Consider the following 23,813-nt stretch of genomic DNA (forward strand, 5'->3'; position numbering starts at 1 on the left):
CTATTTTTATTTTATATTGACTATCCTGACACGGGACTCAGGCCTTACCTCATGTTGACTTTCAAGTTGACTTTTAAAATTATGATAATAACAACTCGTAAAATATTTTTTACTAACAAACAAGGGCGGAGGTATGTTAAGGGCTAGGGTGGGCTATAGCCCAGGTCAATATTTTATCAATATTTTTTGACTAGTTTTATGTAAAAAAAAAATCATAATTCTCGATTGAGTTATCAAAAAATTCTGAAATTTGCGTGAGGCCTTCTAATATGATGCTTTAGTTTGGGTTAAAATTTCAGAATTTTTTGAGAAATTTAGAAATTTGATGAAAAATCACAATTTAACCAGTTTTATGTTATTGGACGTAATTTTCAATTCGACCATCAGATTGAGCTGAAATTTTACAAGGGATCTTAAAATATATTGAATAAAATTTGGTTAAAATTTTAGGATGAACGGAGCTTTGTAGTGCTAACAAAAAAAAAGAACTGTCAAATAAAAGCAAACGACTCATTAAAAGTAAAATGATTATTTGCCATTAAAAAATAAAACAAATCAGCTCTTCTTTCTTTTTATATGTTGTCGACTGGGTAGAAGCAGAATAGGAAAAGAAAGAAAAGAAAAGGTTAGAGAGAAATAGAGAAAAGTAAGGGAAAAACATTAAAAAAAATCAAAATAAAAAAAATAAGAAAAGTGAAAAAATAACTTTGTAAACTTACAAAGTCCAACTTATAAAACACTAATCTAAGAAAGAATCAAGTGAAGTAATGAGGAATTGAGAGAGGGAAAAAATTTAATTACTTTGTTTTCCAGTTGACATGAGATTGTTATTTTATCTCGGTTGAAGAGTTGTTACAATATCGATTCAGATTCGATTATAGATGAATTATATTTCACAAAATATCGAAAGATGTAACTTTTATAGTGAATTTAATTTTTACTTTCATTTTAATTTTATGTACTTTCAAATTTATTTTTTAATATTTTAGATAGTGTATTTGAATTAAAATTTCATTTTTAACTTTAAAAATTCATGTATGTAAGTTAATTAATTTTAAAAAAAAATATATATTTAAATTACTAAAAGATATTAATATAATATAAAAAAAAACATATGAAAAGAAAAACAGATTCATAGTGAAAGGAATACCATGGGTGTTCAACTGTTCATGCATTAAATAAAAAGTCATACTTGGATCTGGCACGAATGGATAGAAAACCTACGTGTCAGTTTGTCAGTGTCCTTGTACAGCTTAGTGCCAGCCTGCCAGGTTCAAAAGCTAAGATAAACGGCTCATCTACACTCCCACAATGATGGGCTATCAGTGTTTTTTTATCCGCCTGGTACTGGGAGAATGTTTGCCGAACTCCATTAAAATCGACGAGGAATCATAAATGATGTGCTCAATTTACACGTGGACAAGGATGAGACCTTTCATATCTCCACTTGGCTTTGATGGCTAGATATGCCAAAAAGACAAATAGTACAGGCATTAAATGTAAAGGTATCTCTAATGCATCGCACGTTTTCAAAACTAATAATTCAGAGAGGTCATCTTTTTAGTTTTGCAAGAAGTTTAATTATTTTTTTTACGGAAATAAATATAATTTTTAATTGATGGAGAAGCCACGTCACCCTTGAAAAGAGCCACGTCCTCAATGGAGCTCTTACAACCCAATCCATAATCGAATGGACGCCCTCCCCCGTAGGATTTTCATTGATGATCATATTGGGCTGAAAACTTGCTGTAGTTATGGCTTAGAGCATGGGTCGTGGTCCTCGTGGATCATACACATGCATTGCCTTGCTTGATTCGTTGGCTCTTGGTGAAGAGTCCCTCTCTCTTGCCGAATTAACATGGGCTGGTCAGGCACTAGTGAACAAAGTCCATCCAACCACCGCCTTCGCATTCAAATATAGTATCAAGTGACTAACGGAAAACACAGAATTCTAGTGAAGTGGACGCGAAGTAACGAAGCTCCCCAGCAAGACATATACTTGTCATACAATATTGTTGTCTCCCCTAACCAAAAATCACTTGTAGCTACTAGTAAACAACCTGTCCCATCTCTCTCCGGCCCCATCTCTATCTCTTGTTCTAAGTTAAAACCGCATATATCCTTGTTGCCATATCTCTCCTTTAATCCAGAATTATCTTCTTCTTCTTCTCTCTTTCTCAATCTCTTACTTTCTGATCCCTTACAGAGCACATATTTACTGAAATGGCGGCTGAAGGAGTGATAGTACTCAAAAGGGCTGAGATTGATACTAGAGCACCATTCCGGTCTGTCAAAGAGGCTGTTACGTTGTTTGGCGAGAGAGTTTTAGCTGGGGAGCTATATGCCAACAAGCTCAAAGAGGTTAATTATCACTCACTAATTACTTTTTTTTAATTAATTTACCTTGTCTTCTTCAAAAAAAGTATCCTGTGTTGTTGGGGTAGTTGTGGTACTCAGAAATATCAACCCGAACAGTGTTTCAACACTTCGTTTCGTGATTATATAATATGGTCTCTGACTATGCTCAAATCCTATATGGAATTAATTGTTACTTGCTATGCATTCTCCTGTTTTCCTTTCAATTTTTCCCTTTGATTGTTAACTAATGGATCCTGGCCAAAGCAAATGGAGAGTGTTAGAATGATTTCATTAAATCCATGCTGTGACTATATATTAACATTTCATTAGTTTATCAGTAGTGCTCGTTTGATATTGTTCATTTGCTTGCTTGTGATAGAATTTAAGTTTTCATAGAGCTGCGAGAACTTTGTTCCTTTTGTCCTGTGATAGAATAAAGTTTAAAAAGAAAACTAAATGTTTATGCCAATTGATAAACAATAGCGATATCAATCTATTATTTAATGGAATTGAGGGCTTTAAGAATATTGTATCTATTGCTTTTGGCGAGGAGAAGCCATCTCGTCCATGCCAGCATGCGACCCTGTCATATATAGAATTAGGAGTTGGAAAGGGCGGTAAGCAAAGCATCTTACGTTGTGTGTATATATATATATATATAATGTTATATATGATTTTCTCCTTTCACATAATTAGATGCACGTTGGAGGAACTGAATACGGGCAGGGCCCTTCCAGGCTTGGAACAGTGACAGCAGAGCTAGAGGAGACAAAACAAAGACTTGAAAAAGCTAGAGAACAAAGGACGCTAATGGCAAGCTGCCTTTGTTCTCTTCAAGAAGAACTTGAAAGAACAAAGAGAGAGCTTCAACAATTGAAGGAACGTGAAGTCGAAAGGCATATGATAGAATCTGAAATTGAAGATGTCAAGATTGTTGAAGATACCACAAAATTTGAAGCCAGAATGCAAACATTCCACGAAGAAGCTGAGACCGAGTTTCAAAAGAAGAGATATGTGACGTTTGCTAATCCCCCTTCCCTGACACGAGTTATAATTCCGCAAGTAGTTGAAGCACTTGAGAGAAACCCTTCTCTAAGGAAAAAGAAGAAGAAGCCATTGATCCCACTGATAGGAGGGATTTTCTCCAAGAAAAAGGGGAAAGGAAGCGCTTCCCCATGAGTCGCACCACGAGCTAGCACAGTTAGAATTAATATATTCTCTCAACTCCAAGAATAATAATCCTTTCAGCTAGTCCCCTAGCTGAAGTTGTCTTTGAATTGTCAGAGTGAAAAGGCTACGAGACTATACATGTAATAAAAATACGTTTAAATAACATATTTTTGTACTTCTTGAAGTATTAACTCAAATGGAACTTGATTTTACATGGCAAAATAGGAAGGTAGAAACAAATTTATAGTGTTGTATGAGTAGCAGGGAAAAAAAATTCAGAAGTGGGTGCTTGCTGGCTAGTTGAACTAGTAAATCATGGTATGGTATCAAATAACGAGAAAACAAAATCTCCTTCACACTAGCTATTGGAGAGATTGTGGAAGATCAAGAGCTACCTTCAATTTATTTTTTAAGAGACCATGACCCAATTGACCTAATTAATCAAAAATGAAAATTTGAAAAGAATATAATATGATTAGAATAAAAAGAGCTAAAAAAAAAAAATAACTTGCAAACACTATTGTGAGGTCTAAAATGGTTTAACACATTGAACCAGAACTTTACTAGTTTAGGATTTAGACCGATCTGAATTAAAAAAATATATTTAAATAGATCAAATATAGGTTGACATGGTAAAACTCGATTAAAACTCTCAATTAACTTGTTGATTTTATTTTTGAACTTTTCTTAAAAAAAAAAAAAAAGTTGTTTTTATCTATTTGTTTTATTTTAAAAAAAAAAAAACTTGGTTAACTGAGATTTAACTTATGCGGGGTTTGGTAACTTTGCTTGTAGACAAAGTCATAGGCAATAGTTGTTGAGCTGACGCATTTCAAGGTCTTTGCTTCAAGCCTAGAGACATTGGATTACACATTACTGAGGCTGGATCCGCAATAGAGGCCTTGCATAGTACAAAGATTTCCAGGGCTTTGCTAGATATCAAGTATTGCAGACTGGGTCACTATCCCCTGCATCAACGACAGTCCATATGGGTAAAGAGATACAAAGGGAAAAAAAAAAAGAAATGAAAAAGGAAGAAATTCTTCCTACAAGCTCAAAATTATTGATTTACAACACAGCACTACATCAAAACCTTGCCCACAAGGAACAAGGAAGAGATGTGCTTAAAAAACCAGCAAGAACAAGAGGGACCAACTCGTTTTCTTGTATCCATCATGTGTATTATATATATATATATATATATATATATATATATATATATATATATATATAAATATATATTATCAAACAAAAAATAAAATAAAATCATGAACAAATATTTAATATCCTGAAAAATTATTATATATCAAACCCAAACATCCGATTTCCGACCATCTAAAATCCCTTCCTGAGATGACTTGTTGAAGAACTCAATGCAATCAGCAATAGCCTCACTATAATGTGTGTGAGACGAGTAATAAGAGCTGCATGAAGTCCTCGGCGGATCAAATCTCTCACAACTTCTTTGCTTCGAAGCCATGTTTGACGTCGTTGAACCCGAAAACACGAGTCGCGTGAGAATTTTGCGGAAGCGATTGAAGAACTTCATGGCAGATCAGAAACTTAACTTACAAGCTGGAGGAACTTGGTTATATCAAGGGCTTCGCAATAAGTGCAACATCCTCTTATATACTTGAATAACAAAGCTATCTCGTTGAGGCTTGTGCATGGTATTAATTCTCTTTCTCTTGGCTTGCCAGATACCCTCCGGGAAGTGTAATCAAATCATGTGTGTCGTTTGGCTGTAAGGATATAAGAGGAGGTAAGGGTTTCGAAGGCTGGGTTTATTCTATCTGGGAAGACTCAAATAACATGTGCCCAAATCATTTGTATGGGCTTCACTTGTCTTGACAAAGTTGTTATTGTTTATTAGGGTTTGCTCTCTTGATTATATATCTTCATCTAATTAAAGCAGTTTAAGAAAACTTCGAAGGCACTTGCCTGACTTTTAGTGATGATCACAAACCAGGTGGACCCGGCCATGAGTATAATTAGATGTGTGAGTTTTGATTCAAGGAAGAAAATCCCATAAAATGTAGTATATTAATCCTACAAAATATATATACATATATTTTATGAAATAACTTACCATAATTTGCAATCAATCAAATCCACTTATAAATAAATTAGAGTTTCTAGGAAAATTTATTCTATACGAACAAATTAGCCATATACAAAAACTCCATAATGAGATTTTTTGAGGTACATTTTCTATTTATATACTATTTTTTTAACAAAATGATATCACCATATTCTCATACCCATTTGAAAAACAAAGGTTTATATTATTTTTTTTTAGCTTTTGGGATATTTAAAAAAAAAAAAACAGTGAAAAAGATTACTAGGTGCACCACACGGGCACCCCATTAAAAGCATGAAATTCATGCTTTTAACGAGGTGTGATTTTATGCTTTTAACTAGGTGGCGTTACATACAAACATACTCTAAGACAAATTTAGAAAAAGAAAAAAAGAAAAAAAGGAAGCTACGTGCATTAAGAACCCAGGCGTTTAAAATAGAAGAACAAGAGCATTCAAAGACATATATGGATGATGTAACAGTCAAGCGTTCTTTCACGAAGATATCTCATGAACATGATTGTTATACCCATTAATTACCTGTGGTGTAAGTGTGTGTTTGGTAATTTAATGTAATATGTTGTTTTAAAAAATATTTTTTAATTAAAAATGATATTTTTTATATTTTTATTTTATTTTTTAAATTAATACATCAAAATCATTAAAAAACACCTAAAAATATTAATTTGATAATTTTTCAAATAAAAATAATTTGAAAAGCAAGTTAAACTACATTAACAAGAGTATTTCAATGCTTGACATTTATAAACAAGAGGGTTAATTAATGTTATTTTTCCCCGAAGATTGATGCTAATCTTGTCATGTATTTACAAAATTACTGTTAAAAAATGTTCATTTATTGAGTTAATATATAAATATAAATATAAATATGTAATTAATTTATACAAAAAAAAACTAGCAAGTAGATATGTGATAAATGGAAAATGATCTTGGAAAATAAAATTCAATGAGATTGATTGTTTTCTTTTTTATGGTGTTAAATTTTGATAACATACAATCATATAGAATTGCATTGGATGATGGATTAACGATCGAATTAATGGTGATTAATGTCATGATTAATGTGAAGCCAAAGCTGACCCTTGACTTGAGAAATGCAAAAAAATAACTGTTCATCCAATGAAGGCCCTAGTGATTAAGAAGCTATCGATCGATCATTCACTGCTGATTGGGAATAAGCAAAAGCCGAACCTGTGATTGACCAATTCCACACCAAGCAATTTAATTCATATTTGAAGTTCATTAATTAGTCCTGTGGTCCATGCAACATAAAATCCAAAGCCTGGCTTGATTGTACATGCATCTATCAAGAGGCCAATGACAAAAGTGGGCAGAGGAAATGAAATTTGGATTTTGAAAAAAATAAATAAAGATTAATAAAATTGGAAGAAGCAGAACATGCATGATGAGATTATGAGGCGGGAGGGCTTTAGCTAATGGTTTTGCAAGACAACTATAATTGTGTCTTGTACCTTTTTCTATGATCTGTGGAAGCGGGACAATTATGAGGTCTGATGCTGGCGACATTTCACATTAATGTATAATCAAACAGTCATGATACGTTTAACAGGATGATGATGCACCTTTTCTTATCATAAAAATCAATAAAATTAGTGTTATTAAACTCTTTAATCTTAACAGATCAACTCTGAATTTATCTTGGATTAAATTTCAAAAAAATAAATATAAGTTAATTCGATTAAACTTGGATGATTTAATCAAATTTTAATTTAATTTTATTTAAAAAAATCAAAACTATATTATTTTAACTAAAAATAAAAAACTTAAAGTGATATCATTTTTTGAATTTGTCCGAATTAACTCGATCACCTCTTGATATACGTTTTGTACCGAGCTATGTTTAATAATCTTGCTAAAAAGTTCCAGCTAAATGAAATAGTAAAAATCACCAAGAGACAGTAGCAAGTCAACGGGCCAATTTGGGTCGGTCAATAACTGAACTCTACGAAGCGCCTACAAGCAACGCATTGTGTTGGAAAGATGGGCCTCTTATAAGGCATTATGCTTTTCGGCTTTCAAATTTGAAAACGAGGCTGAAAGCCCATAATATAAATACAGAAAACCTCGGATACACCGGTTGTTATAGGAAATATTTGGGTTTGTAACGAGGTATTTTAAAATATTTTTTATTTAAAAATATATTAAAATATTATTTTTATTAGTTTTTAAAAATTATTTTTAATATTAGTACATTAAAATAATTTAAAAACATATAAAAAATAATTTGAAGTAAATAAAAAAATAAAATAAAATTTAATTTAAAAAAAATGCTTTCAAAATACAAAAACAAACTGGTCCAAATTTAATTGGCATTTTTAGGAATGTAGAAAACAAAAATTTCCAGTGTTTTTTATTTGAAAGTATATTAAAATTATTTTTTTATTTTTTTATTAACACATAAAAAAACAATAATAAATTATTAATTTAAAACCAGAAAGAAAGAAAAAAAAACAAAAACAAACTAAAAGTCGAAAGCAAGCCATAAAAGATGGATTCTGGCATGTATGTCTTTAACGAGGCTGTAGGAGAACAGGAAGACACGTATCGAGCACATTACCAGCTTATCAAGGCAAGTATATGCAAGGTGGCCCTTCACCTTTCCTTTAAAGTGCTTTATGAAAATACTAAAGCACTTTTGTGAAGGGAAAATCTACTAGAAACTTGCTGTCAATTTTATAGTTATCTCATGCAATTCGAAAACTGATCTGAAAAAGAATTTGAATCATTATATCATTTAATCATTGCAAGGCGAATCATTACAAGCACAAATGTCGATTAAGGTTAATATATATATATATTTTTAAGAAAAAACACATTGTTTTTTTTAAATGCTTGATATTTATTTCACAGTATTTAAATTGAATTCGATCACTTCAAGTAATGAGTTAATCTAATTGATTGAAATAAATTTTATTAAAATAATATTTTTTTTAATTTATATAAAACTCAACTCAAATTAAATTCTAAGTTATAGATTTTTTTATCTAACCTGAAAAATTAGATTAGGTATAAGATCTTTTATATTTCAAAATAGAATAAATTTGATTTTTTTTAATGGATGAGATATATATTACTATACATGTTTTCTAATCAGAGCTCTCCCGGTAATTAAGAATTTCTTGATAATATGAGCATTCTGCTCGCTATTCTTTCATGTTTAGTTTTGTCTGCATGTATTTGGACATTTTCTACCCTGTTTTACCCTTGTTATTGACCATGAGACAGCCACCATCCAATTCAACTTGTGGCATTTGCATCACCCGTTGTGCCGTGCACTCCGCCTCTCTGTTCAACCAAACTAACAAAAATCTACACAGTAATCTATCGTATCTAATTGTTTTTTTAAGGATAATAATATTTTTACACCAATTTGTACACTTCATTTTTTATTTAATCTCACTTGGCGAGGAGATCTGTCAAAGAGTGATCTTAATTTAAAAACTTAAACTATTAGATGAAGGTTTCATGATGTGATTTATATTATATTCTAACACACTCCTTAAAGTGAAAGTCCTTTGAACTTGAAACTTGTATATGTTTATATTATTTTATGTTTAATTTTTATCAAATAAATAAAGATAATAAAATTCAAACCCGAAACCATTTGATTATTAAAACTTTAATATCATATTAAATAATTATATTCTATAATAAAATTTAAAGACCTTATCCCACCATGGTCATGATCAGTTACATGAAAAATCGTTCCAAAAAAAACCCCGACCACGTGAATTACCAGGTTTATTAAAACAGTATTTTTTTTAAATTTATTTCAAGAAAATATCTAGTAGAATCGAATTTGATCAAATCAAAGATTAACTTTGAACTGAGTGTGATTATATTAATGTCTTTTATAACTTGATTCACTATTAATCACGCGGTTTTTCAATTTAATAGTTCAAAGATAACTTTTTTTTTTACAACCTCCACTTTTTTATTTTTTTCAACAACCTCCACCATTTCAAACACCTTATAATAAAACGGAAACAGACAGACTCGTTCAACTGGGCACAGCTAATTAATTTAGAACTCGGCATGAGTGCATCATCAATGGCGAGATGCATGCCCTCACATCCAATTTAATTTCAAGTTTTTAAACCGTGCAAATGTCAAACCAGAAAATCACTTCATATTAATCTACCAACAATCATATAATAAACACAATGAAGACCTACAACTAGGGCAGGGAGAGGATTTACTTGGTTTACTAACCAAAGGTTGTCTCCAGTAACGTGCAAGGCCAAGCCTTGATCTAAGATCAACAGCCAATCATCAACCAATCATCAACCTGTCAACTCGTGCTCCTTACAACCCTCGGATCCCAGTTATGAGCTAATACAAGCAAAATTAGGTGGTCTGTCGAGTGCAGGAAGTTTCACATAAGTCAAGGATCCCAGTTATGAGCTAATACAAGCAAAATTAGTTGGTCTGTCGAGTGCAGGAAGTTTCACATAAGTCAAGGATCCCAGTTATGAGCTAATATAAGTAAAATTAGTTGGTCTGCCGAGTGCAGGAAGTTTCACATTAGTCAAGGATATAGATATAGACACAACACACAACACACACACGGACCCTCGTCAATTAGGTTATTATACAATAGATTTATGTGCTAAATTAATTTTCAGTGATCTCACTGAGGATTACGTTGGATATAATTTTAGGAAACTCCCATTTGATTTAAATACCCTATGCCATGACCTTATTCCCATATTCTAATCACTGCCTGCAAAATCCAAACACCTCAAACAATGAGAAAAATGGATGTGCATGTGCTCAAGCATGCGTGAGCAATTATAGTCGAGTCACTGTATGTGTGTTACTGTCTTTGTTGATTGGTCAAGGTCAAAGAACACCCTCCTCCCCCACCACTTTTCATCTCATCAAAATTATTTCAAGATAATTTCACGTGGTCCTTCATAATTTTGGTCCACTCCCTTCGAAAACCCAAGTTGGAATATGTCAATTAAATGAGATATCAAGGAAGAAAGATTACACTAATCCATCTATTCTGAAATAATTCACACCCAATTAATTACCCTTTAAGACTTTAATTTTGTTTCCCATGACAAGTCACTGTACCAACCCTGAAAATGTCTGGCTCTGCATGGAAAAATTCTCAGGAGAGGAGACCCACCTGCAAATAAAGAGGCCTCGGATAGCTATTTAGACAGTGAAAGGTGTCCATTCGAAGGCGACACTTCAATGACTCCTTTCCACCTCCCGCTTATAACAAGTTGCTGTTGCTTCTCTCGATTGAATGGTGTCTTCGTGAGAGAATAGCAAACAATGATTTCAGCGTCCTTATTAAATATATTTTCATTGTCATCACTGTTTTTTTTTCCCCTACTCCGATACACTGATTAAATACTAAATCTCTCCAATCCGATCATGTCTTGAGAGCAAGATTTATTATGTACACAAACACCTGCGGCGGTTAGCACAGTTACGCTAACCACTGATCAAGGTATAATAGGTTTTTGAACATACTAATACAAAGTAATCTATGGTAAAAACCGATATGAAAAATAATCTAAGACTCAAGAGCCTTGTAAATGACAACAAAACAAGGCAATATAGCCCTTGGATTAAAAACTGATAATTCCTCGAGACTCGAGTAGATCCCAGCACCACCGGCTACGGAATCATATGAGCCAGCAGACGCACCATCCTCCTCGGGCGGCAGCGCATCCTCCGCCACGCGCTTCACTCTACCAGCAATCACACGACACACCAACATTGCCCTACGTCCATCCGTACAGCCCCATAACGAGTCATGGGCCCTACCGCTACTAGCCGTGGTGCTTACACCTTTGCATTCTATGCCTTGAAACCCGTGCCTAATTATGGTGCAGACGCCACAGACGGGGATCGAGCCGCACAAGCTGGAGGAGCCGAGTGAGCCGAGAGAACAAGTTAAGGTTGTACAGTGAAATCTTAACAGCTCGTTGCCGTCCGCCGCGCACCTGGGGTTTTTTTTAGTGCTGTTGAGTGCACGTGTCTTCACTGCGTCCCTGCAGTCCTCGAACCGTTGGATTGTTCGTTGTGTGTTGTGGACTTTTAATATCCGTTCGATCTTGCAGATTGGGTTGTCTTTCTTGAGCCAGCTTGATTTGAAGATGATCTCCACGATATTTCGGCCTGAATCTTCTGGTCCCAGCTCCGATACTGCAGATATGGCAAAAAACTTTGTATTAAAAGTTGATAAATCTTAAAAATTCGATGATTTATGCAATGTTTACTTCTAGTAGATGCGGGCAGGGTCAGGGTCAGGGTCCGTGCAGATTTAACGTGACGGGGCGTAAGAGTGAGTTCTTATGACAAAATACCACATAAGGCAACCAGGCCATTAAATTATGGTCGTCAAAGGACAGCTGTCGATCCCGCGCTAAAAATAGCATGGTTATAAGACCAGATCCGTTCGGTTCATTTTTTTTATATACAAAAGGAGTGAGATCCCAAGTGGATATATTTTTATGGCGAATGATGAATTTTTTTTGTTTCATTTAAAATTAATTAATAAAATAACACTAATTATTTTATATATATTATAAAATTTCCCCTAGTTAGATTAACTGGTGGTCAGCAGGTGAACCCTCATTTCTCATGACTAGGGTAAAGAGGTCATCTTGTATGAGTGGCAGAGAAGATATCCCCGGAGAGAAGGCTGAAGTTGTTCTTAAGTCACATTTATGAAAGATAAAGTGATTTACTGGTTTTGTCTGTGCGAATTTGGTGAGAAATAAAGCATGGAGACAGCAATCATAAAAAGAATGGCTTGAGCTTAAATGTCAAACTCTAGGCTTAACTCATTAACTGGATAGAAAAAGCTAAGAATAGAGGGTGGTGTTGTTCCATCAGAGTGACGTATTATTCCTTGGAAAAACTATAATGTTATACATCAATAATTATTTATCCTAAAAATAAAGTGAATATCATATAAATACAAAAGCAATCGAATAATTGATATTATTGGAAACAAATAACATTACTCTTGGATAATGGCTGGTAAAAGAAAATCTGGACTAAAAAGAAAATAAATGGGAGAAATTTAATTAAATTTAAGCTCATAACAAACAAAAAAAAAACATTCGACTTTAATTTATTGATCTAAAAAAAACAGAACAGTCTCGTTGGTTGAATGTGTTGGAACTTTATTTTTAATGGGCAAACTATAAGAAATTAGAATTTTGGAAAAATAAGTAATCAATCAAGGACGAAATTCCCTTTTAATTCAGCAAAAAATCAAAATTACCTGCATGGCGAACTTTTTGATGAAGCTCCAAGCTTTCAATCTTTGGAAAGACCTCTCCACACTGAGTGCAAGCGCTTATTGTAGTTCTTGCAGATGGGTATCTGAGTTTTAAGCCCAAAGTTAATAAATAACAGTAGTCTATGTTCTTTGTTTTTGTTATCGAAGAGAAAATGAGAAATTAAGAGGAAAATGAAAGTGCTGTGTACCTGCTAGGGTCAACGATCATGTGGCATTCATAACAGCCTGAAAGCTTCCTAAATTGCATGCCTCTAGACGACGACGAGCACGTTACACCACTGTTGGATCTCCCTGAACTCGTCAGTGACCGAGTTGATGATGACCCAGTACTAACACCTTTCCGACTTAGTAGCCCAGTTTCTTGACCCAGTGTGCTACTTTCAGGTGAGTTATCAGCTCTATGAACAACCCTTGTGTTGCCATGAACAACGTCTTTGAAACTACATATTGAGCTGCAAGAAGATCCTAGTTTTGAGTATCCAATGGGGTTCTTTGATGGGTCGTGTACTCTCGACCCCTCGATCTGTTTGCAGGTCAGTAGGTTCTTGATTTGGTCCCATGAAGATGGTTGCTTTTCCTTTTCCTTTTCCTTTTGCAGCTTTCGCTTGCACCTGGATGGTTGTTTTTGACGATTCTCTTTGTGTTCTTGTAAGAAAGTAAGTGCAGCCATCACAAGCAAAGAAGAAAATAAAAGACAAGAGTAGCGGATAGAGTTCTCTGCTAATTATGTCATGGGAGGAGGGAGGGAGGGCTTGAGACAATGAGAGAGTTTTGTGCAATGGAGGGGGGTCCGAGACAGGTAATAAGGAGGCAGATAGAGTGTGTTATGGTGGGTCTGGCTTTGTTTATTTACTTCACTTTTTTGTGTCAAGTACTGTTTTTTTCACACAAGCGAGGGTGCCTTTTGGAGAACTAATCCTGTCTTGATGGTTGACCATTTTGTGACTGGGTCGAGTATATATAGAAGGTTCGCCATGTCGTTTAGGGCCATTTGATGAGTGCTGTGAGCCTGTAACCCACTGTTTAGAATTGGGAGGATAAGGTGGATACAACACATGTTATGTTGTTGGACGGCTTGCTATTTGGCTATTCTTGCAGAGAAAACATGTTTGTCTTCAACGAGTGATCGATCGATCCCATCGTTGGAGCCATTGTTCCCTCGTATCGTTTCATTTCCTTTCGTCTTCTTCCTTGGAATGTGCAAAGATTACGTTGACAGAAGAGAATAGAGAGCTGGCCTCGGTGCTAAAATGATGGGAACCATCCACTTGGACCGAGACCATTCAAGAAAAAGTTTAATCTAACAGCGAAAGTTGAGCAAACGTGAGAGCCCTCAGTGGATTCTTACTTTAGTGATTAAAAGTGGAATAATAAATGTTTGATGTGCTAATAGTATACTTACGGGCACAATTTGACGATGACAACCACTCTTCTTCTACATGGTCCTCTTTAGGATTCAAATTTACAGCGTCTTTTCCCTTTCCCCTCCCTCCACCTTAGCAGCTAGCAATTACCATATTTAATTGACAAAAATCAATACCAGCCTATGAAGTTACTTGTCTACTGTTACTTATCTAAGGAGAAGGGGCCTTGAATTTTCAGAATATTCGTTCTGGTCCTTTTTAATTTTATCAGTTCAGGTTTATCCTCGTCTTTTTAGATGTTTGCCCCATACTTGCTGAAATCTTTTTATCCCCCCCATTTCTGAATCTTAACTCCGCCCCTGGCAATCATAATTGGTTTTGTTGTTGTAGATGCCTTGGCTTTCTTTGAATCGTCTCTTTTATACCTTTCCTAACTTATTAATGATCATGTACTTGCCAACCTTTCTACTAACTCTTCCCACGTTTTTTAGCGGCCGAGCTTTTAACCCCATGATTTGTAGTCGCCTGTTGTTGGTTTCCACATCTTTCACCTGAATTCCAACCACCAGTCCAATCGATCCCTATTCTCCTATATATCGGCATTTGCCGTTTTGCACCCTTCAGTCTCAGTGCAGGTCTGCAGTTCCCTGGCTTAAGAAACTCCGATTGTTAGGCTTACATGGGTCTCTTTGAATTACGTGGGCCTCTTTTACCTTTAAATCACTAATGAAACGGACTGCAATCTAGCTCGTTTGGATCGGTTAGTTTCATGGATATAACAGGGTGAAAAGGTTCTTAAGTGCATGGAGCAACTTCCATAAAATACGCCTACAGGATGAAAAGGTTCTTAAATTGAACTGGTAAAGCAACTTGTTGATTTGTTGGACAAAATAAATGATTTTCATACAAGCCAATGAAACACTTCCTACGTATCGATCCACACACTCCTGCAATATAGACTTGCCTCTCATTACTTCTTGAGGTTGATGACTTTACTGCAGAACTGCATACAAGTAAACAAAAAACTCGGTCTAGTGGGCATTTCCTATCATATATTAAGCCGATATTCTCTAGAGGTGTGGACATTTGGGTTGTTTTACGCATCAAAGCATAGGCCAGTGGGGTACAGATTCCTAAGGAAGCAAAAGGTAAGGCGTATGAGCCAAAGAGACATCATGTAAAACAAGGAGAAAGAATAGAAATCCTTGTAGGCTGTAGTAAAACGCATCTTTCTATGTCCATGTCTCCGGCTATCCACTTCCCTGGACAACATGAACAACGTGCCCCCGTTTCCTCCTGCAATGCCGAAAGCAACCTAGCTAGCAGTCACTTCAACCCTGGGCAGCGTTGCCTGTCACCACTTGGCTTCAGGGCTCGTCAGAATCCTAGGCTAAATGATCTCAATCCACAGTTCAATGCTTCGATCCACCCGGAGTTTACACACACACACACACACACAATCTGATTTCTTACGACAGGAAACGTATTATCAAATTTTTATGTCTGCATAGGTACATGTAACAGACGTGATAATTGAGCTCAATAACAATAACAATAACAATTTTATTGAATAAAAAAATAACTATAAAAGAAAAGAAGAAAATTAAAGTTTGTATTTTAATTGTACATGAATACAATTTAGATAGAAAAGAAGAACAAATTCAAATTTAAAAGATTTTAATATGATAACCTTAAATTTAAATTTAAATAGAAGAAAATTAAAGTTTGTATTGTTACGAGATGTATGTATCTTTTGTATATATGTAATGAGAATCAAACAGAAAATAAAAATGGCAGAGAATAATAAGAAAAAAGGCATCTTCGTGAGAGTTGTTAGAAGTCAGATGTAGATTTGGCCAACCATTCGCTTAATAAGAAAAAAATAAATAGAAAATGCGGTGTTCCCTTGTCGTCTACAAATCAAGAGAACCAAATCACTCTGTATCTGATCCATTAATATGGTACAATTATTATTAAATAAACAAAAATAATTTCCCACCAAAATAACTAACTGAGATGATCATAATCTTGCAAGCACAACAAGTTTTTTTTAATCTTATTCGTTAATCAAGACCTAGTCACTAAAATATTGCAGACATGGCTCCATATGCTATTAGAGAATTAATTAATTAATCACTTTATAATTTATGGAACTGGTAATGTGTCTGCTAGCTTTCCCCACTAATTAATCACGTAAATCTCCATATATCTGCTGATGAATTTTAAAATATTAACTTGGTGGTTGGTGTTCTTAATGCATGATAATAATTAAATCTCTAGCTCCATCCTTTGCCTTGAATTCAGCATACAAGCATAACTACTTCACTACCTTCAGTATTCAAGGCCGTGTGTGATATTTTTCTCTGCCTAAGCCCTAATGCTTGATATATCCCATGTGCATCGTCACTGTATTCTCCCAGTATTAGTTGGAACATCACGTTCTTTGCAAAGAGACAAAGGCAAATGAAGCTATAGAACTACTAGTAGCTCACAAGATTACTATGGGGCACTGACCCTCTCTGTTGTGATCATACACTGCAAGTTATAATAAAAATAATTTGACTTGAATGCTAGCTTCCCACGTTTCATGGGAACAGGAGTGTTTGGGCACTGCGTTCCCTTAAAATTTTATTTTTATTTAAAATAATTTTTTTGTACAGCATGAGGAGAAAAGGCATGGTTGCAATTCTAAACCAGAGGCATCATGCCATTTCTTCGAAAATACTCCCGGATTTTTTCTGACGGGCTTTGAAGCATAAAAATTAGCTTATCTGTAATTTGCGCTATGCTTGGAAACGCGGCTGCCCCGGCGCATCCGTATTCTCAAACAAGTATTCGGACAAGAATATTCCACTGTTTTTGCTTCGGGTTAGGATCTGAATTCATTTTTTATTTTCCTCTTTGTCATAGACAGATCCTCCGACTCACATCACTAGTCAGGCAGTAAAAACATTATCCAACAGTAATTAATTTTTTTAATTCTTAACTCAGTCAAAACATTCAACTATTTTTTTTCAAAATCATGTCGTTTCAATTTTATTTTTTTTGAAATAACCCATTTTGAATTAACACGGGTTAAGTGAACCAATCCATAAATCAGGTCTTGACCGAGTTTGGGTCTTGTAATTTATGATTTATGATGATTTTTCAAATAGATTACTTTGGATACCACATACAAGAGGGCTCCAAATTTGTTCAGAGTGGGTTACTACAGGCCCACATCAAGAGATTCAAAACTAGTATCTCTTCCAAGACGGGCCAACACTAGACTTTTCATGATCCCATAAATATTGGGCTCGCTAGTTTTGAACCTCCCACGGTTAGCACTTAAACCCTAATTCCTTGGGATTTATGCCCCCTTCGAAAATTTCGAATAAAATCAGTCGCTGCTTGAATGCTCCACTGCGGCAAATTCAAGCAATAGAGAGTACCAATTCTGTTGCTTTGTTCTGTATTCTTTCAATTCTTAAAAATCACAATAAGGGGCCAAACATGTCCCAAAATAGCATCCAGTCAAATTCAATTCAAAACCCTAGAGTAACCTGGGAAGGTTGCAGTGTCTTGCTCGACATTAACGACGGCGACCGCCTTGTTTTTGCTCGATTAACAGCTGGCTCGTAAGTTTTTTTTGCTTTTTTTTTTTTGTTTTATTCTTACAATTAATAAATGCTTATGTTTTTTTTTTTTTCATTTCTTTTTTGAAATTTGTAGGACATTGAAAATTGGAAATAAGAATTTCTCTTTACGGCCCTTGATTGGATGCCCCTTCGGTTCTTCTTTTCAAATTGAGAATGGGACTGAAGGGCTTTGTTTATGTAGGTTTGTTCCTTCCACAGAAGTAGGTATTGTGCTTGAGCTCTTGTTTAATTGTTTAATCATGGATTAATTAAGAGCTTTGTCTTGGTTTGCTGATTATTTTTTTTTAATATTTGTTGGCAGATAATAATGATCAAGAAAAAGGAGGATCTCAAATAATGGACGAATGTAGGGATAATCGAGCTATTGTTGATAATAATGAAGCCCAGACCCTAACTAGTGGAGACATAGATGAAATGCGGAGGTGATTTGCGTAATTTTTTATGATTTTATTCTCGAATGCGGGTTAAAACGTTGATGCCATAGCTTATAGTTTTTGTCAGCATGATTTGCAATCTTGTTTCTTTAAGATAGGAATCATAAACTTTGTTTGGTGCAGGCAGGGTGTGAAAGGTGATGAGATAATTGAAGCTCTCATTGCCAATAGTGCAACATATGAGAAAAAAACAACATTTTCTCAAGTAAGTTTGATGTTGGAATGGATGAAGTTTTGTTGGGCCAAAAGGGCTTTGATTGATATGCTGATGTACTGTGTGGTTGCAGGAGAAATATAGGATTAAGAAGCAAAAAAAGTATGCCCCTAGAGTACTTCTGAGGCGACCTTCTGCTAGAAGGTAATCTCTTGCTTCATCTCTAGTTAGTTTATTTTTTTGTCACCTCATTGGCATTGGCTGAATTGCTCTTTAACTAAGTCCTGTTTTGTAATTTTATGATAAGCTTCATCAAGGAAAAAATGGGCTTAAAGTTTGGTGAAAGCTGTTTGAAAATGTCAAGTAACCTGATTTTATAACTGACATATTATTATTCTTGTTTATTTCAGCATATGCGAGGCGTACTTCAAGAAATATCCACATAGAATCGGGTAGTTTTATGTTATTAGTTAACTAAATGATTTAAGTTATTTGATTTTAGTTTCTAAAAATTTCTTTGTTCAGGATTTTGTTAGTTTATTTGATATCATTTTAAAGCATTTTCATTCTGCATCCATTCCCTGAAGTTGAACATTGAAAGAGAGACTATCTAGCTTAGGGTTTTTAAGTAGTTACAAGACATAGATTGAAAAATTACAGCATAGGTGAGGGATGATTGAAAGATTATGGCAAAAAAAACCAGCATGACCATTGGGTATCTTAGATCAATTACCATAAGAGTTTCTTTTAATAAAAGTAGAGGATTGAAGGGGTGGATAATTTTCAAATTATGTAAATAGGAAATAGCTTTATGAATATCAGTATGATTCATGGTTTGTTGGTTGTTCTCATTTAGATGTATGTGGTCTATACTGTTTCGTTGGTATCTGAATTCTCTGCCTTCAATACAGATTCCTGCGAGTAGATGCATTATCCCTGTTGCTTTCACTTGCTAATGTTACTGCAAACTCTGACATCCTGTTAGTGGATATGGTTGGTGGCCTTCTTACTGGTGCTGTGGCAGAGCGTTTAGGAGGTTTGATCTCTGATTTCATCTGAAAAGCCCTTTCAATTCTATAGCTTTATAAAGCTGTTTGCTTTATGTAGTAAAAGAGAAATACCACCAAGAAAGGAAAAACCAAGCTGTTTGCTTTAATTATGTTTCTGTTATTCCTCAATTATCCTTTTGACAGGATTCAATATATGATAACTTTTAAATTTTCAAACCAACAAATAAATGAAAAAGAAAGAAAACGAAAGTGTTATTATACCCTTGCCACAATCATGAATGTATCTTCTTACATGTGTTTTCTTAGCTTAAACCACTGTAGTTTGCCAGATGTAATTTCTGGTTGTGAATGATGTTATTTGTTTAGCAGGTACAGGTTACGTTTGCAATACATATCTTGGAAGTACACCGTATCCTGTGGAGATAGTCAGAACATTCAACTTTGATAATGAAATCTGCAAAAGGTACTTTGTGTTGTTAGTTTCATCATAGTTTCAGAAAGTGGAGATACACGACTCGCTTATGGGAAAAAATGATCTGTGTTGCCTCGTTTTTCAAAAATAGTTGAGAAAGCATAGGGTTCTTTTTGGTATGTTGAACCGGACAAGACAGGTTCTGATATGTTTGGTGCATACTTTGGACATGACTGGACAAGTTGTGAAGTATTTAATGCACATTTTGAATCCTTGTCATGTCTTGAGTTGTCCCAGGGCAAAATTCTAGTCCCACCATAAGGGGTGGAACAAGCTTGTCTAATATCACAGACAAAAAATATCATTTCTCAATTTTTCATATTATCCACTATTTTATCACTCATTTATTTTTTAATTTGGTAGACTAAAATTTGACCAAATTTATTAAAATGAATATTTACATATAGAGGCTTAATTGCAAAAACCTTTTGATTTAGAGACTAAGTTGTAATTATCATAAAATTAGAGGATCAAGAAAATTACAAGGACTAAAATGTCATAAAAATAAAATACAGGGACCAAAATAAACTGTTGAAAAAACTCAAAGACCAGAATGAACTTTTGCAAAAAAAATTATCTTGCCTTATCCAATGTGCTCCAAACACAAGACAGGAATATGTATTGTCCAGTCTAGTGTAGTCCAATCCAATTTCATCAACTACCCAGTTCAGTCCATTTCCATTTATATTGTCTAGTGACTAGTCCAGTCTAGCATACCAAAAACATCCTAGTTATTGTTTAATATGAAGCAGCTGGGACTTCTATGTAGAATTATTTGATATGATAGCCCTTCCTGGTCAGCGACAGGAGATTTTAATATTCATAGGATCAGCATGACTCTTGCTTAGCCTCTTCTATATAAGAGATCCTCCGGATTCAACGTTGCTTTCATCTTTTGTTTCTGGCATATTCTCTTTGATTATGTTTTCTATTTAAACACAGGAATTTCATTTAAAGGAATTAATATTTTCTTTCCAGGATTGTGCGGGCTCCTCTGCGTGACCTCTGTTTAGACCAAATTGGAACATCCGAGATAATTGATGCCAGCAATGCAGAATTAAATGTTAGCGTTGTTTTGCTCATTGCCAGAGTATGTTTTTATCTTGCACTCCAGTAACTGTTTTGGAGAATCAATTCTTGTAGGGCCAAACCTCCATCAACATGGAAGAAATGTCTCTTCCATCCAACCACGAGGCTGTGGATTCAGAGACTATTGTCTCTCCACAAAGTAAAATGGGCAAACCCCCTAAAGCTGGCGAAAAGGCATCAGAAGAAGCCATTAAGTCATGGAAGGAAAATGGGTTCTCTAGGTAGCTAGATGTGAATAATTTGTTTATTAGTCAATAGAATCTATAAATGGATATTTTCTATTTCAACATTTTTTTAGTTTTCAAGCATAGTCAATAATTCTAGCTCACTCTGTGTGCAGTCTAATAATTGCTGCGCCAGATGCAGATGCTTGGAGCTTAGCCAAGGATCTACTGCCACTTCTATCATATTCAGCACCATTTGCTATCTACCACCAGTATCTTCAGGTCATTTGATTCAAATTCTTGAGATTTGTTCAACTTAAGACTTGCTAATGCATTATTTTCTATATTAGATGGCAGTTTATTAATAATTAATGCTAGAGATTTTTGTAGTATTACTGGATAGGCTTTCACTCATGGTAGAATATTTTCTTAATTGCTATTCTTGTTCGAATGCAGCCACTTGCAACATGCATGCACAATTTACAGCAGGGGAAAATGGCAATTGGTTTGCAAATTTCAGAACCTTGGCTACGTGAATATCAGGTTTGTTGGCTACATTTGTGATAAATTTGGAAAACTTTTCTGTCTACTTTTTGCATGGCTGTTGATGTTTTAGTTTGAAGTTTGGAATTTGGAATTTGTGGGGGAAATAGAAATGGGAGTTTTCAAACAGAATCATATTATATGCTTCTTCCCCTTGATATCTATTCTCGAGGAGTAGAAGCAGAGAGTATTGAAGATACAGTGATTCAATATTCCCTGGTGTTTTCTGATGCAAATGCAGGTTCTTCCATCAAGAACTCATCCATTGATGCAGATGAGTGCCTTTGGGGGTTACATTCTCAGTGGGACCAAGATATGTAGCAGTAGCTAATCTGGACTCCCAGATAATAGTACATCAAACCTAGCTCCTTCGTGCATGTTAGCTGCTTGTTGGCAAGCAAAATACCTGCCCATGAAATGGAAACCTGCAGCTCTGCATGTTGAGTTTTTTTAGACAGGATTGCAATATGGTTTCTGTAGCTTGATTTTTTCTCCTGCCCGATCTTGCACTTGCAAGACGTGGCAACTTGCTGTTTCATGCAAGTTATATTTTGTGATTTCAAGACGGAACAAATCAGATTTTTAGGTTGCCCACCTGTGTACTTCGGTATTAAATATAATTTCTGGAAGTGTTTAGGGTCATGATTCATCCCGCCTTACACGAATAGCCTGTTTGGCCCTGTTTTTATGTTCGTTGTGATGAGTTTTGAAATTAAATATATCAAACTATTTAATATGTTGTTAGTAAGCTATTTAAATTAAAATTAATATTAAGGATATAATTAAAATTAAATAATTTTTAAAAAGAAGTTAAATACTTTCTTAAAAAATAAGTTCTTTCTTTTTGAAACACACAAATATTATATATAAAAAAACACAAAATAAAATGGAGGCTATGATCAAACATTACATAGCTTTTTTAAAATAATTTAATTAAAAATCTAATATACTTGAAATAAAATAATTGAAGTTGAATACTATATATAAAACAAAAGTTATTTAAACTAATTAATTTTTAAATATTTATGATTATTTTTTTAAGTAAAATAAGTAGCTTTTCATCTCAAAAATCATCACTTTTCATCTCAAAAATCATCACTTTTCATACTTTTAAATTATAAGCTAATATACCTTTAAACTGATTTTATAAAAATTATCTTTCACTTTAAGAAAAATTAAACAACTAATTTTTAAAATTCTAATCAAATATGTTTTTTTTTCTAATATAACTTCAAAGCAAAACTCTAAAAGAACCAATAGGAAAAAATATTTCAGTTTCCTTAAACGGGTTCCCAAAAAATATTTAAAAAAGGAAAGATCCACATGTGGCCCTTGATCGTCAAGAGTTTCCTGACAATTCTAATTTAGAAACTTCACGCAAAAATAAAATGAATATACATCAACATGTGAAATTCGATTTCCTAGAAGTAGAAATGTTATCTCCTTTTATTTCTCTCTGTGAAAACTTTTGTATTATAGACATGAAAAAAATGAATTCTATATTTTCAAAATAGCATTTTATTTATAAAAATTACCAAATTAGTACTTTAATAATTCAAGATCCTTCCCCATCAAATTTAACAACACACAATTAATAATAATAAAAAAGTGATGTCATTTAATAGGACAAATGTCGAATATATCCCTGAAGTATCACCACAAATCTGCACCCAAATTGGTTTTTATATTAATTTTATTATCATATTATATTATTTTGATTTTTTAATAAGAACTTCTGTTACAATCACTCAATGGGAAGTGTTAATATTTTTTATAAAATTATTTCATTTTTAATAAAAAAAAATATAATATGAATGAAACATTAATGAAAAGTCTTAAAAATACATGAAAGTCGTTAATTATAATTTTTTAAATTTTTTTGACAAAGTTAGGCCTACTTACACAGCTGAGCTGGTGTTTTATGGGTTTGTCTTATTTAATATCAATATTTCAAAATTAGGGTTTATCCAATAGAAAAGCCCAGCCCAATCCAAGCCGAAAATATTTATAGAAGAGGGGCATCCAAT

The 23,813-nt window shown here is 34.1% G+C and overlaps 3 protein-coding genes across 5 annotated transcripts; 2 read left to right on the forward strand and 1 right to left on the reverse strand.

Moving 5' to 3' along the window:
* The first annotated feature begins 1,963 nt into the window (after nucleotides 1-1,963).
* LOC7479682 (WEB family protein At1g75720) lies at nucleotides 1,964-3,712 on the forward strand. The gene is made up of 2 exons (XM_002300674.4): nucleotides 1,964-2,361; nucleotides 3,055-3,712. Exons 1-2 carry the CDS (start codon nucleotides 2,224-2,226, stop codon nucleotides 3,535-3,537), a joined length of 621 nt encoding a protein of 206 aa, XP_002300710.1. The 5' UTR covers nucleotides 1,964-2,223; the 3' UTR covers nucleotides 3,538-3,712.
* Nucleotides 3,713-11,008: 7,296 nt separating this feature from the next.
* On the reverse strand, nucleotides 11,009-13,845 carry LOC7490653 (uncharacterized). The gene is made up of 3 exons (XM_002301944.4): nucleotides 13,107-13,845; nucleotides 12,901-13,001; nucleotides 11,009-11,813 (listed from the first exon to the last, which is right to left on the reverse strand). The coding sequence occupies exons 1-3, from the start codon at nucleotides 13,586-13,588 to the stop codon at nucleotides 11,179-11,181; spliced, it is 1,218 nt and encodes a 405-aa protein (XP_002301980.1). The 5' UTR covers nucleotides 13,589-13,845; the 3' UTR covers nucleotides 11,009-11,178.
* A 3,751-nt stretch (nucleotides 13,846-17,596) lies between these two features.
* LOC7479683 (uncharacterized) lies at nucleotides 17,597-22,428 on the forward strand. Of its 3 annotated transcripts, none has more exons than XM_024594102.2 (13): nucleotides 17,597-17,899; nucleotides 17,994-18,097; nucleotides 18,222-18,342; nucleotides 18,478-18,559; nucleotides 18,642-18,712; nucleotides 18,919-18,960; nucleotides 19,420-19,544; nucleotides 19,885-19,981; nucleotides 20,969-21,053; nucleotides 21,134-21,300; nucleotides 21,420-21,525; nucleotides 21,700-21,786; nucleotides 22,028-22,428. In XM_024594102.2, exons 1-13 carry the CDS (start codon nucleotides 17,634-17,636, stop codon nucleotides 22,115-22,117), a joined length of 1,443 nt encoding a protein of 480 aa, XP_024449870.2. In that variant the 5' UTR covers nucleotides 17,597-17,633; the 3' UTR covers nucleotides 22,118-22,428. The 3 variants fall into 3 exon arrangements, with proteins under 3 accessions (XP_024449870.2, XP_024449868.2, XP_024449869.2); XM_024594100.2 differs by having other exon boundaries at nucleotides 17,599-17,899; nucleotides 17,994-18,124; XM_024594101.2 differs by having other exon boundaries at nucleotides 17,599-17,899; nucleotides 17,994-18,124; nucleotides 19,888-19,981.
* Nucleotides 22,429-23,813: the final 1,385 nt, after the last annotated feature.

This window comes from Populus trichocarpa, chromosome 2 (assembly GCF_000002775.5).
Source record: "Populus trichocarpa isolate Nisqually-1 chromosome 2, P.trichocarpa_v4.1, whole genome shotgun sequence".
In the NCBI taxonomy this organism is placed as follows: Eukaryota; Viridiplantae; Streptophyta; class Magnoliopsida; order Malpighiales; family Salicaceae; genus Populus; species Populus trichocarpa.

Coding starts and splice junctions, on each gene's coding strand:
- LOC7479682 (XM_002300674.4), top strand. CDS start 2,224: ATGGCGGCTGAAGGAGTGATAGTACTCAAAAGGGCTGAGATTGATACT. Junction 2,362..3,054: donor ATGCCAACAAGCTCAAAGAG/GTTAATTATCAC, acceptor TCACATAATTAG/ATGCACGTTGGAGGAACTGA.
- LOC7490653 (XM_002301944.4), bottom strand. CDS start 13,588: ATGGCTGCACTTACTTTCTTACAAGAACACAAAGAGAATCGTCAAAAA. Junction 13,002..13,106: donor ATGATCGTTGACCCTAGCAG/GTACACAGCACT, acceptor CTTAAAACTCAG/ATACCCATCTGCAAGAACTA. Junction 11,814..12,900: donor TCAAAAAGTTCGCCATGCAG/GTAATTTTGATT, acceptor CCATATCTGCAG/TATCGGAGCTGGGACCAGAA.
- LOC7479683 (XM_024594100.2), top strand. CDS start 17,634: ATGCCCCCTTCGAAAATTTCGAATAAAATCAGTCGCTGCTTGAATGCT. Junction 19,545..19,884: donor TGTGGCAGAGCGTTTAGGAG/GTTTGATCTCTG, acceptor TTATTTGTTTAG/CAGGTACAGGTTACGTTTGC. Junction 21,301..21,419: donor AAGGAAAATGGGTTCTCTAG/GTAGCTAGATGT, acceptor CTCTGTGTGCAG/TCTAATAATTGCTGCGCCAG.